This window comes from Crocuta crocuta, unplaced genomic scaffold (assembly GCF_008692635.1).
Source record: "Crocuta crocuta isolate KB4526 unplaced genomic scaffold, BGI_CrCroc_1.0 scaffold217, whole genome shotgun sequence".
Lineage (NCBI taxonomy): Eukaryota > Metazoa > Chordata > Mammalia > Carnivora > Hyaenidae > Crocuta > Crocuta crocuta.
The window spans coordinates 8,020,618-8,037,693 of record NW_027532208.1 but is presented as its reverse complement, the minus strand read 5'-3'; the positions used below and the strand labels follow the sequence as shown (position 1 = coordinate 8,037,693).

Below are 17,076 nucleotides of genomic sequence, written 5' to 3'. Positions count from 1 at the left end.
GGGGCGGCGCGCGAAGTCACGTGCCCCGCCCGAGGCCTCCCGCGCCATTTTGGTTGCGGGCGAGTGCCCGGTCTGGGGGAGCTCTGCGGCCGGAGGGATGCTACTGCCCGCTGGCTGCGGGGCTGCGGCGGGGGAGGGCCGGGGTGGGGCCTGAGGTTAGGCCTCTGGGGGAGAGGGACCCCGAGCCGCCAGCCCCAATCCTGAAAGGCAGAGGTCCCCGGCTCCGCGCCCGCCCCGACGCCCTGCCCTCCCTGGTCCGACTGCTCTCCCGCCCGAGGCGGCTGGTGCGGGGCTACGTCCAGAGGGGGACCCAGGGAAACAGTCGGACTGCCCGTGAGCCCAGGAGAAGACAATGCGGCGCCTAGTGGCGTCCGCCCCGCGGCCGTAGCCTTGACCTTGGGCCTCCATAGACGTTCACCTGAGCCCCAAACCTCTAGCCAGGGGCTCGGGGCTCCCAGGTGGCGTTGTGGGATCATAAAGACGCAAGGAGAGGGGGCTTAGGGCCCCGGTAACCTGGTCTGGATAAAATTGTTCGTATGGTTACCTGAGTTTTAAAATTATTATTTTTAAATTTTTTTCTGATTTTATACTGACCAAAGCATCCTGGTAATGGGCCTTCATACTGCCAACAGAGTCCCCAGGATAGTAAAAATAAAATATATTTTAGGAGCTGACAAGATTTAAAGGTTTTTTCCTCAAATATGTATAATATAAAAACAAGAAAAGTAGGATGAAAAATACATACAGTATGATTGCAGTATTGTTAAACTATATCCACAGAAATGTAGATAGATGTGAAAGAAGTGTCACTGGTGTTATATATAGATGGTTTCCATTTTGTTTGTCATACTTTCTTGATTTTTTGAAATTTTCTGTAATGAACATAACATTATTCCTATAATCAAATCAAGGCCGTCTGGCTTTAACCTCCTCCCGGCTGGCAGCTCCAAGAGCTCAGAGGAAGGCTCCCCTCCCTTTTAAAGGCATTCTTTTTAATTTTTAAAAATGCTTCTTGGGGCGCCTGGGTGGCTTAGTCAGTTAAGCGTCCGACTTTCACTTAGGTCATGATCTCGCGGTTCGTGGGTTCGAGCCCCGCGTCAGGCTCTGTGCTGGCTGCCAGCTCAGAGCCTGGAGCCTGTTTCAGTCTGTGCCTCCCTCTCTCTCTGACCCTTTCCTCCTCGAGCTGTCTCTCTCTCTCTCTCTCCTAGAAATAAATAAAACATTAAAAAAAAATTTAAAAAATGCTTCTTAAAAACAGGCAGAGGTGCCTAGGTGGCTCACTTAAGTGTCAGACTTCAGTGTAGGTCATAATCTGATTTGGTGAATTTGAGTCCTGCATCAGACTTTGGGTTGCCAACGCCAGTGCCGAGCCTGCTTGGGATTCTCTCCTTCCCTCTCTGTCTGCCCCTCCTCCATGTTCTCTCTCTCAAAACAAATAAATAGGGGCGCCTGGGTGGCTCAGTTGCTTAAGTGTGGGACTTTGGCTCAGGTCATGATCTCATGGTTCGTGCATTCCAGCCCCACATCCCGCTCTGGGCTGACTGTTCAGAGCCTGGAGCCTGCTTCAGTTACTGTCTCTCTCTCTGCCCCTCCCTTGTTCGTGCTCTCTTTCTCTCAAAAATCAATAAATAGGGGTGCCTGGGTGGCTCAGTTGGTTAAGTGGCTGCCTCTTCATCTGGGCTCAGGTCATGATCTCATGGTTAGTGGGTTCGAGCCCCACATCAGGCTCTGTGCTGCCAGTGGGGAGCCTGCTTGAAATTTTTTTTCTCTCTCTCTCTCAACTCTCTGCCCCTCCCCAGCTCGCTCTCTCTCTCTCTCAAAATACATAAATAAACTTTAAAACAAATCAATAAACACTTAAAATAAATGAATTTTCAAAACCATATTTTTAAAAAACAGGCAAAAAATAAATAATTAAAGGTCTATTGGCTCCTGAAATTAATAGATTTTTTGTTTACCCTTCAGCTTTAATACAAATTGATTTTCTACCTTCTAATGGGGAAGAGGACAGAAAACTAATGAAATGTGAACCTGAAAAACAGACCCTGGTGGGTAAAGCCCATTGGCCAGTTTCCTTTCCCCACCCCACCTCTACCCCTAAATTTTCCAAACATATGGGCCTGGAGATTGGACTTGGAAGTTGTCAGCTTTGAGAATTTATGTGGTCACCAAAGGAATGAAGCAGGTAGAGAGCGGATGCAAAGATGAGCCTGGAGACATCCCAACATTATGAGTATAGGAGTAGGAGAAATGAGCAGGTCCTTGTCTCTTTCAGGATAAATCCAAACCCCACAGCTCGGTTTGTCAACCATATGACCTGTTCCTGGCCCCCAATTCCTGCACACACCACCTTGTTGTACGACTCTGTGCCTTCGCTTATGCCCTTCCCTCTGCCTGGAAGCCCTTCATTCTCATTCTTTTGTTGGTTCTTTTGTTTTTGTGGATTTTTGAATTTTATTTTTGAAGGAGAGAAAGACAGAGTGTGAGCAGGGGAGGGACAGAGGTGGGAGGAGGGGCAGAGAGAAAGGGAGACCCAGAATCTGAAGAAGGTTCCAGGTTCTGAGCTGTCAGCACAGAGCCCAGTGCAGGGCTCAAACCCATGAACCGTGAGATCATGACCTAAGTTGAAGTTGGACATTTAACCGACTGAGCCATCCAGGCGCCCCTCTCATTCTTTGATACTCCATTCAGACAGCTTTATCCTTACATCCCTTTGGTCTCCAAGACTCTCCCTGCACACACAAACCCACTGTGCAATTTGGCCCCGTGGCTCAGGCCCTTTCTCTTCCCATCTTTGTTCATATACTGGACCACACTCTAGATTCTTTATTTTCTGAAACCCCTCTGCCTCTGAGGTTCCTCCCAGACCACAATCTTCTCCTACTTTCACCATCCCCATTTACTATAAACTTGCTTCCCACATTGAAGATCTATCTATTCTGCCCTCCCCATTTTTCTGGATCTAGCAGTCCTCATCTCATTTTTTTCTGGAAGCCATTCTTCCACTAATGCTCTGCCTCCCCCTGGGGTCACCCACCATTCCATAGCTTTTCTTTCAGAGCATCTCTACCCCTGCTTTCCCTTTTGTCTTCCTCACTTGCTTCTCCCACCCACCGCACCCTCGGGAAATCTTCTCCTCCCCAGCCCCCAAGCCTGGGAATCTGGGGATGAGACCAGCTTCCTCTCTGATGTTCCCAAATACAGGTGCACAAACTCTTTCTATTCTAAGGACTCATCTGCCAGAAGGAGAACGTAAGCCAAACTCAAAAATGTAGGCAAGTTCCTGAGTTTCAGCTCTCTTGGGCTCTCGTTTCTAGTTCCTGCTCTTATTTCTGAGCCCTTCCTCTGACTGTCAGAGGACTTGTCTGAACTGGCCACCAGATGAGGTAGCCCCTCAACCTCCAGTGAACAGTTTGAAAATCTGAAGTGGCTTTGAGGGGCTAATTCCTACCTGACCTGGAATAAGCCCCAGGCACAAGCCACAACGCATTTTTTCCCATCTGCAAATTGCTAAATCTAGCCATTTTTGTCTTCGTCCTAGTATATTTCAGTGAGGCAATTGACACTTGAACATGTCCTTCTTAAAATTTAGTAGCATTCCGGGGTGCCTGGGTGGCTCAGTTGATTAAACATCCGATTCTTGTTATTGGCTCAGGTCATGATCTCATTGTTTATGGGACCAAGGCCCATGTCAGGGCTCCACTCTGACAGCACAGAGCCTGCTTAGTATTCTCTTGGTCTCCTTCTCTCTCTGCCCCTCCCCTGCTCGCCCTGGATAGGGAAGACTTACTAGCCTAGGGCAGGGCAACTTTTCTGTGACTTGGGATTTCATGTCCTAGAAAGGATATCTGAAGTCAACCTTATCATACTCATGGCAAGGTTATTCAAATCTTGAACACAACAGTGGCTAACTGTAAATGAGGTAAGGATATTGGAATTAACTTGATGGAGTATTGAGGAAGCTTGGAAAGTCCCCTCTACCCCAGGCCACCTGCTGAAATAGTGAAACAGAAGCAATACTTCACTCTGGTGGAACTGCAGAACGGAGCCACTCTCTAAGACAAAGTGTGCCAGAATGGCGGTCCCTTTTTATCCAGTTCACCTCTATGGCCCCTACAAATACTGGATAGATCATGGAGGATAAAGGTGGGCTACCGTAAACATCACCAAATGTCAGCCAAAGCTCAGAAGCTATATGTTTGCTGGAATAGATCAATACAGCCTCATGCACTTGATCTGTGGCTACTGATGTGGCAAATGTATTCTTTTCAATCCCCATCAACAAATAAGATCAAAAGCAGGACATGGTCACGTGAGAAAGACGGCACTAACACGTTCAGTGTCTAGCGCTATGGCTCTGCTAACTCTCTTATACTCTCATGATATAATCTATAGAGACTTTGACATTCCACAAAATATCATACTGGCCCACTGTATTAATGCTAATATCATGCTAATTGGACCCAGTGGGCAGGAAGTAGCAAGTACTGTGGATGCCCCAATAAGGTATAAGCATGCCAAAAAGTGTCAAATCCCACAAAACTTCAGGGGGTCCCCAAATCAACAAAGTTTCCAGAGGTGCAATGGTCCAGGCCATGCCAGTGTGTTCCGTCTAAGGTAAAGGGCAAGTTATTATTGTCTTTCCCACCACTAAGAAAAAAACCCACAGACTTGGCATGACTCTTTAGATTCTGGAATCAGCATATTTCACACTGGGAACCCTACTTCTTTCACCCAGGATGGAACAGTAATTCCATTACCGATAGCTACCCCAGACATGGGATTGCTTCTCTGCCTACAGGACCTCTACCAACATCACTTATGAAGGGCTTTCTGAGTCTGATTTACCAAAATAATACCTAGCATTGTATCTCCTCCGTTCAAAGGACCCATTTTACAATGAAAGACATGTGACAACAGGCACATGACCATTTGTCCCCCCACACACAGCATCAGCCAGAATTTGCCAGCCTCTTAGGAAGATGGAATAGCCTTAGAGCTTCAGCAAAGGCACCAGCTTGACGACAACACTGCAGATTTGGGATACTGCCTTCCAGGGTATGATATATGCTAATACGTGGTATTCCCTAGTAATGGGATTTCACAGTCCAGGATCAAAAGGAGGAGAATGGGAATGGCCCCTCTCATCACCTCTTCCAGTGACCCATTTTCAGAGTTTGTGTTTCCCGTCTTCATAACATCAAGGGCTCATGGATTTAGAGGTCCTGGTTCCCAGGATCAGGAGAAGGTGAATGCTTTCACCAAAAGACACATGAACACATGAAGAGATCAATGAACTACAACCTTCGGCTCCTCAGCCAATGGGCCATCAGGCAAAGAAAGGGTTTCTTTTTCTTTTTTTTTTTTCACAAATAGTTTATTGTCAAATTGGTTTCCACATAACACCCAGTGCTCATCCCCACAAGTTCCCGCCTCCATGCCCGTCCCCTCCTCCCCCAGAAAGGGTTTCTACACTAGCCAGAACAATCAATCCTATTTATCATGAAGTTGATGATAGAGGCAGTGGGGAAGCACGTCTGGAACTCAGGGGACGTGGTAGGTGCTTCCAGTGATAGTGAGAAGGCAGTTATAGCAACCATGGCCTGACAAAGGCACGAGAAACAAGGACTGAGAACAAGCAAGCACCGTAGACCAGTGGAAGTGCTGACCAAGAATGAAAGGAATCTAGAATGGATGGTGGAGAAAGGTAACAACGAACATAGGTATGGGGCTCAGTAGCAGCCATAGCAACAGAGATGACTTGATTCAGATTCAATTCAGATGACTTGAACTGACAGTGTCCCAGAACTAAAATGTGCACACAGCACCTTCTCAACACCATGAAAGCGCACTTAGCCTCCATGAAAGCATGGATGGGAAGTGGAAAGGGAAAAGAAGAGATAAAATAAAATAAAATAAAATAAAATAAANTCTAATATGGGAACCCTATCACCTTCCTGCCACCACCACGTCTACCCACCCACTTGCAGCTGCCCCCACATGCCCTCCTATTACCCTGAATGAATTGTCTCTGTTCCCATCAAAGTCCAGCCCCTCTGTGTGGGCTCAGAATCCCATCTCCGCGTGCCTTCTCAAGGACTTCCTCTCTGTGCCCCTCCTTCTCTGGCATTGACAGTGTTTGTACTGGTTTTGGATCATTTCTGTGTAGCATTCAAACATGTTCTAGTGTCTCCCATCATGAAAAGTGTTCTCTCTCAGTCCCGAATTCCTCTCCACCACAAAATTTATGAGAAGAATTTTCTATGCTCCGTGTTGCCAGTTATCTCCTTTCTCTTCACTCTCAACCTACTCCAATCAGGTTTTACAATCCATGGGAAGCTGTTCTTGGCATGATCACCAACTACTTCTGTGTTGTAAGATCCAAACTACTTTGCAATCCTCTTTCTTACTCTGGGTAACCTTTGACTTGGTTATTCAAGTCAACACTAGGCTTCCATGAAGCTACATGTTCTTGGTTTGCCTCCTGCCTCACTATCCACTTCTTCTCAGCCTCCCCTGCTGGCTCCTTTTCTTCTGATCTTCAAATGTTGGAGTGTCCCGGGGTTCTTTTATATATCATCTCACCCCACCAAATTATCTCATCCATTCTCATGGCTTTATATACTATTAATATGATGATAAAATCCCCTGAGATTCATGTCCTTCTGTGACCTCCTCCAATATCACATCAGGGTTGGTCTGTGAGATCAAGTAAAGGCAGCAGAAGTGATGAAACGTTGCTTCCAAGACTATGCCATAGTGTGGTTTCTGCCCCTTGCCCTATCTTGGAGCTCTTCCCCTCTTGCTTTGGGGGAAGCTAGCTGCCAAGTCCTGAGGATGTTTAAGCCCACTATGGAGTGGCATCTGCCTCTTGCCAATAGCCAGCAAGGAACTCAGGCCTCATGCCAATAGCCTTGTGGGTTCACCAGCTCGGAAGTGGATCTTCCAGCCTCATCAAGCTGTGACTGCAGTCCCAGCGGACACCTTGGCCTCAGCTTTATGAGAGCCCCAGAGCCAGAATTACCCAGCTAACCCACTCCCAAATTCCTGACCAACAGAAACCGTGAGATAATAAATATTTGTTGCTTTAGGCTACTAGGTTGGGGGGTAATTTGTTATGCATCAGTAGATAACTAATACAGTCCCTAAGTTCACATCTCCAGCCTTGTCCACTCCGCATATCTCCAAATTCATATATCAAAGCATACCTGATATCAACCCCTGAAATACCCAAAAGCATCTCAAAATTAACAAGGGAAAACCAAAAGTCAGAAAACCCCACCACTACCCACTTTCTACTCTGGGAAATATCTCCATCTCCATAACTACATGCTCGAGCACGTATCAGGGCTCGAACTGATACATGAGTGGTGAGATCATGATCTGAACCGAAATCAAGAGTCAGACGCTTAGCTGACTGAGCCAGTTAGGCGCCCCCAGAAGATAATTTTAAACAAGAGAAATAAGGGGCAGGTTCTTCTCTGACACACCTAATATAAATTAACAACCTCTCCAGTCACCTTCTCACATCTCCCTGATTTATCCCGGACACTGGTCATAGTCTGAAGTGACTTTGCTCCTCTCTTCTCTGAATACCTGTAGTAGTAGACTGAATAGAGCCGTTCACTGACAGCAGCATCCTTCCCTGAGGGGGACAGGTCTACTTTCCCACCCCTAGGAAGCCACGCAAAGCCACATGACGTGCTTTGGCCAGAACTGTCCACGCTAATACACACAGCCTTAGTTCACCCATTTTAATTGCTAGAGAAAATTCCACTGTGCACATACACCACCACTGATTTTGCCCTTTTCCCTTTTTTTTTTTTTAAGGCTTGTTTATTTTGAAAGAGACAGAGACCATGAGCGGGGGTGGGGCAGAGTGAGGAGAGCAGGTTCCTAAGCAGGACCCTGCATTGTCAGCACAAAGTCCATCAAGGGCTTTGATCCCGTGAACCTCGAGATCACGACCTGAGCCGAAACCAAGAGTCAGACACTTAACCGACTGAGCCACTTTCCTATTCAGCAAATTAGGCTGTTTCCATTTCACACTTTCACGACCAACACCGCCACGTCCATTCCTCAGGCGGCTCCTGATCCTGTGCTCCCGTGCAAGACTGCCCAGCTGTCTTCTAGGAATGGAGCTTCAGCGTGAGGGGTCTGCTCACCTTCCCCCTTATGGGGCATCTTGAGTGCCCTCCATGGGACTTGTACACATGGGTGCTTTCATTTCCTGCTGGCCCACGGAAGGGAGTGCTTGGCCACCAGCTCTGCCCTTGATCCAAGGCAGGTCCATGGCTCCTCATTCACCACTTCTGCTTGTGTCTGTTTCACAAAGAGGCCTCGCTTACTTTAATCTTGACTAGATCTTTCTGGGTCTGTTTCTTTTTGTGCTTTATTCACGGGGATTTTGTATAGGAAACATGGAGTCATTTTGCTATTTGACTGTAAGTCTGTCTTCAGCTACTTTCCTGGGCATTTCTCCCATCCGTCAGTGTGCCTCTACTTATATACATACTTGCCTCTTGGGCCCAGAAGTACTCTCCCAGGCTCGTCTTGGAGGCTGTAGCATTGTGTGGGCTGATCGCCGGGCCATCTTTCTAAGTGTCGTTCAGATAACAACTCTTTTGTTTCCTCTCCCTTTTCCTTCTCCCTGGGACGGGAGCTGTCAGCAGATTTGTACTCAGGGGCCTGCACTGGAGTCCTGGCTGTCTGGCTTTAGCCAGACTGTGACTTTCTGACAACTGACTCTCCTTGTTCCATGACCACTGTCATATGGTCCCTGACCCCCAAGCGAGAGCCTACAGAGCATCACTGGGGCAAAGGTGAAGTGTGTGTGGGTGCCCACTGGATTCCTATCACTTGATGACAATAATGATAGCAAGCCTGTGAGCAGGCATTCTGCTGAGGGATCCTTATGTCTCTGAAAGACTGTGAAATGGTTATTCTGTCTCTATCACAGATGAGGAAATTAAGGCTCAGAGAGGTAAAATGACTTACTCAAGGCAATACATCCAAAACTACATTTACCATTTTTGATGGCACATTCATCCTTTTCCCAAATTACCCCACAGCCAAAGGACTTTCTGATGTCTAATTAGGACAGAAAATACTAATACAGGATGTTTCTCCTTTCATGGTGGAGTGCGGCAACACAAAATGTCCTCGCAAAGATTGTATGGTCACAGCTTTGAATATAACAAGCAAGTCACAGGATACTCAGCTGATCAGAGCACAAGTTTGAGACTTCCTATTTTTTTCCCCAAAAATAAATTTTATTGCATTTAAACATGATCTCAAATAGGTCTTGGGACTCATTTGGCATCTTCTTGTTTCTGTAGCTGGACAACCTCAGATCTTTTTCATCACCCTGCCAATCGGATCCTTCCTGAGAGACAGATAACATCTAAAAATGTTCTGATAGCCTTGTGATTGATTAACTGTAGTAGGTTGCTGAATCAAAGAAGCTGAGTTTAATACAAGTTCAATGCCAGTAACTTTCTGGGCTTGAGATACTGAACAAGTAATACCTGGCCTCACTTAAACCAGCAGATTGATGTTTTTCATTCAAGAAATTTCAGATTTCAACAAGAGACCCACCCTCCTGAATACAGACATAAATGGGGAAGTGAGCACACGCAGACCACATCCTAATGAAAACCCAGCGGAACACCCTTGATCATGTGCTATATTTGACTACAGACTGTGTGAACTGTCACCAGTTCCTCTGTTTGTCAACCCAGAGTCTCTTGCTTTTCTTTCTTTCCAAGGAGGCTGATTTCTAAAGTGATGAAGTCCCTCCTCAGGATTCCTCTGGGCTTTCAAATACGGGGCCCTTCAGAGTGTTGACATTTCTGGAATGTGGACCGTCTAGTTACTGATGAATGCTTCCCATTCTCACAGTGGATGCAGCAAAGAGAGCTATCAGCACAGAGCCCAGTGTGGAACTTGATCTCACGAACCATGAGATCATGACCTGAGCTGAAATCAAGAGTCTCAACCGAACCACCCATGCACCCCCTAATGTTTATTTATTTAACAGCTTTATTGAAATAGAATTCAAACCCCACATAATTCATTCATTTACAGTGTACACTTCAATAATTTTTAGTATATTCACAGATGTGTGTGACCATAATTGCAATCAAGTTTGGAGCATTTTCATCACCTCAAAAGGTAACTCTATGCTCTTTGGTTTCTTTTTTTTTTTTTTTAATTTTTTTTTTTGGTTTATGTTTTACTTATTTCTGAGAGAGAGACAGACAGAGAGAGACAGCATGAGCAGGGGAGGGTCAGAGAGAGAGGGAGATATAGAATCTGAAACAGGCTCCAGGCTTTGAGCTAGCTGTCAGCACAGAGCCTGATGCGGGGCTTGAACCCACGAACCGTGAGATCGTGACCTGAGCTGAAGTGGGACGCTTAACTGACTGACCCACTCAGGTGCCCCATTGCTTTTTTATTTCTGAGAGACAGAGTGGGAGCAGGAGAGGAGCAGAGAGAGAGGGGGACACCGAATCGGAAGCAGGATCCAGGCTCCAAACTGTCAGCACAGAGCCCAACGTGGGACTCAAATCCACAACGGTGAGATCAGTAGTTGAAGTTGGATGCTTAACTGAATGAGCCACCCAGGCACCCCTATAGTGTTTTGATTACTATAGCTTTGCTGTAGGTTTTTAAATCAGGAAATATGAGATCTCCAACTTATTTTCCCCCACAATTGTCTTGGTTATTTGGGGTCCCTTATGATTCCATATGAATTTTAGCATGAGTTTTCTATTTTTCTATCTAAAAACACGATTTGGATTTGGATTTAAAAATTGCATTAAATGTGTAGATCACTCAGTGTCCATGAACTTGGGATGTTATTCCGTTTTTTTAATGTCTTCTTCAATTTCTTTCAGCATTGTTTTGTAGTTTTAATTGTACAAATCTTTCACATCTTTGGTTAATTCATATGTACTTTATTCTTTTTGATGTATTGTAAATAAAATTTTCTTAATTTCTTTTCTGGATGGGTTAGTGTTAGTGTGTAGGAATGCAGTTGATGATTGTGTTTTGCCTTGTATCTTGCTAATTTGCTGCATTTATTAGTTTTGATAGTTTTTTTAGGGAAATCTTTATGATTTTCTGCATATATGACCATATTGTCTGTGAACAGAAATAATTTTATGTCTTCTTTTCCAATTTGGAACTCTTTATTTCTTTTTCCTGCCTGAAAGCAGGCTCTGAGTTGTCAGCACAGTGTCCAATGTGGGGCTTGAACCCATGAACCATGTGATCATGACCTGACTGAAGTTGGATGCTTAACCAGCTGAGCCACCTAGGCACCCCTGTGTTTGAATGTTCTTAGTGGTACTATTCATAAGAGCCAAAAAGTGTAAACAACCCAAACGTTATCATAAATGGTTAAACAAAATGTGGTATATCCATAACATTGAGTATTATTCAGCCATCAAAAGGAATGAAATTCTGATAGATGCTACAATGTGGATGAACTTTGAAAATATGCTAAGTGAAAGAAAACAGGCACAAAAAGCCATATGTTATATGATTCCATGTGTATGAAATATTGAGTAGACAAGCCCATAAAGACAGAAAGTAGATTAATGGTTTCCAGGGGCTTGGGGAAGATGTTCAGATCAGGTTGGGAGGTTGAAGAAGGTGTGAACGTTTTGGTCTAGGTGCCATGGGGAGGGGAGGGAAAGCTGAGCAAAAATAAGTGAAAAACTGAACGTCTGGCTAAGCTTATGGGCCCAATCTTGCACATTCAGATGGCCACAGAAGTTGGTAAGAGATTGATGTTACTGAGGACATGGTAAGTTTGTAGAATTTCTGTGGGTGATGTGGTGGCTGATAGTGGGCAAGATGCTGGTGAGCCTACGGGTGAGGCTGGAAGAAACAGAAGATTTTCAAGAAAGGAAAGAAGATGAGTTCCACAAACTCTAAATAAACTTAAACCATTCGGTGCAATATCTGGTCCATGTNGAAAGTCGGATGCTTAACCGACTAAGCCACCCAGGCGCCCCTGGTCAACTGTCTTTTAAAAAAATTTTTATTTATTTTTGAGAGAGAGAGAGGGAGAGTGCATGTGAATGGGGGAGGGGCAGAGAGAATCCCAAGTAGGCTCTGCGCTATCTGCGCTATCAGCACAGAGCCTGGCAAAGGGCTTGATCCCACAAACCATGAGATCATCACCTGCATCAGACGTTTAACTGACTGAGCCACCCAGCCACCCCCTGGTCAACTATTTTTTGACCAGGTGCCAAAATAATTCAATTGGGTATGAGTTGTCTTTTCAACAAATGGTACTGAGACAGATTTCCATAGGGGAAAGAATGAAGTTGAACCTTTTCCTTAATACTAAATACAAAAATTAATTCACATCCTAGTGCTTATCAAGTGATATTTCATTTTGGTTTTGATTTGTATTACCCTAATGATTAATGATGTTGAACACTGTTTAGTGTTTATTGGTCATTTTTATATCTCCTTTGGAGAAATATCTATTCAGATACTTTGCACATTTTTAATTAAAACAAATAAAATTTAAAATAAAATTCAATTTATTGTTGAATTGTAAACATTCATTTTATATTCTGGATACTAGACCCTTATCAGGCATATGATTTACAAATATTTTCTCCCATTCTATGAATGTCTTTTCATTTCTTCTGAAGCATAAAAGTTTCCTGTGGGCTTCATTTTGGGGTGATGAAATGTTCTAAAATTGATTGTGGTAATGATTGCACAACTCTACCAACATACTAAAAGCCATTAAACTGAACATTTTAAAGTGTGTCTTATGAAAAATAAATAAATAATAAAAGCATGTTTTATGGCATGTGAATTATATCTCAATAAAGCTATTATTTTAAAAAATAAAGGATGAATGAGTAAAACGAGTGGAAAATGTGCATTTAGAAAAAGAATTGATAGGGGCCCCTGGGTGGTTCAGTCGGTTAAGTGTTGAGCTCAGGTCATGATCTAACAGCTTGTGAGTTCAAGCCCTGGATTGGGCTCTGTGCTTGCAGCTCAGAGCTGGAGCCTGCTTCAGATTCTGTCTGTCTGTCTCTCTCTCAAAAATAAACATTAAAAAAATTTTTATAAAAAAGAAAAAGGTTGGTAGATACTGGGACCCAAATACAGTTGGGTCCTAAATACAAATCTTATAAAACAAACTTCATCTCCCTTTTTGATAAAGTTTTTTATCAGAACTTTAGATAACATCCTTGATCCCTTTAAGATCTGGGTGAGGAAATACCTAACAAGGACTATCTGGATTTAGGCAAAATATTTGAAAAATGTGCAAGAGATGACAGCATTACTGATCTCACAGCTGATGGCTCAGAGCCTGCTTGGGATTCTCTCTCCCTGTGTCTTTGCCCCTCCCCTGCTTGAACTCTTTCTCTCTCTGTCTCTCAAAAATAAATAAACATTAAAAAAAAAAAAGGTAAGCTGCAAAAAGTTCTCAGATTATATGCCATAGGGCTTCAGCCACCTGCATTACTTTCTTTATCATTTTATTGGTGATTTCAGAGGACAAAAATAGATAAAATCCTGATCAAACTTGCGGGAGTCAGAGAACCAAGCCAACTTTAATTGGATGAATTCTACAAGGGAAAATTTTGGTTTATACAGACACAAAGCTCCCACTGAGATTGGGGTGTGCCCCACTGATGGGGGTGGAATGACAGGAAGTGGTCTTGGTGTCACGGGTGTCACGGTATGTATTACAATCACTACTTCAATCCTATCTGCTGTTTGATGGACACAAGTCCCTTCATGTCTGAGACTAGATTTTAGGTATTCTCTGGATCAGCACTCTGACTTGAGCATGGGCAACAAGCATCTGGGGAGTTTGTTAAATGCCAGATTCTGGGGTGCCTGGGTGGCTCAGTCAGTTAAGCGGCTAATTCTTTGTTTTTAAATTCTTTTCTGATGTATTTATTTTGGAGAGGAAGAGAGACAGAGTGCAAGCCAGGGAGGGGCAGAGAGAGAGGGAGACACAGAATCGGAAGCAGGCTCCAGGCTCCGAGCTGTCAGCACAGAGCCTGCTGCGGGGCTCGAACCCATGGACCTCGAGATCATGACCTGAGCTGGAATTGGATGCCTAACTGACTGAGCCACCCAGGCTCCCCAAGTGGCTGACTCTTGATTTCGGCTCAGGTCATGATCTCAGGGTTTGTGAGATGGAGTCCCACATCGGGCTCTACACTCTGCACTAAGGGTGTGGAGGCTGCTTGAGATTTTCTCTCTCTCTCAAAAATAAATAAACATAAAAAAATAAAATGTAGATTCTGAATCAGGTCACCTGGGACCCAGGTGAGATGCTGGTCTGTAGCAACTCTGGGTAACAAGATTCTAGAGACCAGTGATTTTCAAACTTGGACGCACATCAGAATCGCCTGAAGGCCTTATGAAACCAGATAGCTGGGCCCCACTCAGAATCCGATTTAGTAGGTCCTATTAAGGCCTGAAAGTCTGCATCTAAAAAACTTTTTAATGTTTTTTTTTTGGGGGGGGCGGAGAGGGCAGAGAGAGGGAGCCACAATCTGAAGCAGGCTCCAGGCTCTGAGCTGACAGCACAGAGCCTGACTCAGGACTTGAACTCACAAACTACAAGATCATGACCTGAACTGATGCTCAAACAACTGAGCCACCCAGGCGCCCCTGAAAGCCTGCATTTTTAAACAAATTCAATGATGAGGAGGTGAGGAGGAGGAACCACACTTTGAGAGCTACTACTCTAGAACATTCTGTGACCCATGGCTTTGGCTCTTTTCAGAATTTGGTGTCGTGTCCCCGCTGCTGGAGTTTTGGTTCTTTAGTTTACAGTCTTTTCATTGCTCCTGGAAACCCGTGGGAGGGGTTATTCATTCTTCCTTGAGTTTAGCTTTGTTGTCAATAAAACATACATTTCAGGCATTTCTTGTCAGGATTTTGGTGGGGGGTGGGGTGTCTCTGCTGCCTCTGGGGACTCACTGCTATTGGACATCTACGGTGTGCCAGGCCTGGCCTCAGGTCCTTTGCAGACCAAATGTAAATCTTTGACTGCCGCACAGGGTAGGCTCCCCCAGGCACTGGCTCTCTGTGGCCCTCACCTCATGGTCAGTGCTGGGAGTTTATCTGTACATTAGTCTCCAGAGTGAAGGAGCCATCTTCACCTGTGTGTGAGGCTCGCCTAGTGCGTGGCATCACACGCTAGCTGGGTGACTGACTTTACCACCAAATATACCATTCCCCTCACGAGGGCACACGACACCCTGTAATGGTGGCTGACTGTTCAGGGAAGGGTGGGTTAAGCATGGGGAGAACGTGAGCAGGGGGGCCTGGGGGGCGCTGGACGGAAGGACAATGAACAAGGACTGAGGTAGCCCATCAGGTGCCACCAAGGTTCCAAGGGGGTCAAGCCTCCCAAGACACCCTAGACGGGGGGGGGTCACTGTGTTGCCCGAACCGGGTAGGGGCTCTCCTCCTTCCCCACCTGTGACTCTGTCATCCCTGCCCATTTACTCCACTTCCCTGGTGGCCCCCGCTGCACGCTCAGCAGACCCCGGAAGCCCACCGCTGAGGGAGGCAGGCTAGGCAGGACACGAGCGGCAGCCTCCTCTCGGGCCCACTTTATTTGGGAGCAGGGTGGGGAGGGCTCTAGGCCTGCTGGGCCCGCAGCAGCGCTCGCACCTGGCTGATCTGCCAGTCGACACTGGCGCGCGCCGTGCCACCCAGGGCAGCATACTGTTCCACGCTGTGGCCGTAGTCCCACACGTGGCTCACGTCGCCTGAAAACAGGGGGCTGGGGGAAGGAAGAGGAGATGAGCTAGGGCCCAACTGGGCCACCGGGGGCCTCAGGGGCCCTGGGGTCACCTCCTGGGAGGCAGCAGAGGGAGGGGAGGGGGCTGCACCTGATGGTCTGTAGCTCCTTCAGCGACAGCTGGTTGAGGGCCACCCCCTTGGTCTCCGCCATGAACACAGCTTTCCCAGAGGCCTCGTGGGCCTGGCGGAATGGCATCTGGGGAAGCCAGGGTGAGGGAGGTACTGACTCAGCCCTCCTCTGCTCCCTGTTCTTCCTGTGTCCTCCCCCACGACCCCCAGTCCCAACCTGAGTGACACCCCCATCCCCTACCCTATCCGCCCCCGCCACCCCACACTTACCCCTTTGCGGACCAGGTAGTAGGCGAGGTCGGTGGCCAGCATGTCAGGACTAAGAGCCTGGGCCATGTTCTCACGGTGAATCTGGGGGACGCCAGTGGTGGCGGTGTGAGTCCTGGGGACCCTGGGTGGTGAAGCCGCCAGCCCCAGGCCCAAGGCCTACCACTGCCACCCTTAGCCAGGATGTCCCCAGCCTTGGGCAGATCCACTCTGACCCACCCTCCTGTGCCCTCTCTGCTTGAGCCATTTTGTCATCACTATTGATAATGTTTAGGTGTGCTGTCAGGGGTGGCTGGCCCCTTTTCAGAGTCCTTAGCTTCAGCATGGATCAGAACCATAGGGATGATGTGTTCTAAATCGCTGGGTCCTACCCCCAGAGTCTCAAATCCAGGAGGTCTGGAGCGGGACCTAGGATTGCATTTCTATTACATTCTCGGGTGCTGCTGATGCTGCTGATCCCAGGGCCACAGTTCGAGAAATGCGACTCTGAGACACATCCTGAACTATTTAAGAATGAAATGATACAATGGGGATTTGCTTAAAAATAACAAGGCAGCGGGTAGTGGGTAAAGAGTCAAAGCAAAAAAGGCCATGAGTTGGTTATTGTTGAAGCTGCGTGTTAGTCCACAGGGGTTCGTTATACGTTCTCTCAACTGTGCATCCTGAAATTTCCCACATTAAGTGACGAAAAAAGAAATCTGGTCAGGACAGTTGGTGGGACTGCTTGAGTCTATCTCAATTCCATTCTACTGTAGCTAGCATCTTTTGTCACTTCAGTGTTCCCAGGGGCGGGAACAAACACATTCCCACCTCCCCCTGCCCCAGATCTTCTGGACATATCAACCCTCCCCTCCTCTCAAGATGGCCTCCTGGCATGCCCATCCCAGAGTGTAGGGGAGGGGGGGGGGGGGGGGGGGGCGGGCCGTGGAG

General features: G+C 46.4%; 1 protein-coding gene across 1 annotated transcript in view; it reads right to left on the bottom strand.

The window, feature by feature from the left end:
* Positions 1-13,573: 13,573 nt before the first annotated feature.
* Positions 13,574-17,076, bottom strand: part of ASL (argininosuccinate lyase) — a 12,017-nt gene continuing 8,514 nt past the window's right edge. The window contains exons 14-16 of the mRNA XM_077777968.1: positions 16,150-16,230; positions 15,900-16,006; positions 13,574-15,790 (exon numbers count right to left, since the gene is read on the bottom strand). Of these exons, the coding sequence (XP_077634094.1) occupies positions 15,646-15,790; positions 15,900-16,006; positions 16,150-16,230 (333 nt within the window). The 3' untranslated portion in view covers positions 13,574-15,645. The remainder of the gene's footprint in view (positions 15,791-15,899; positions 16,007-16,149; positions 16,231-17,076) is intronic.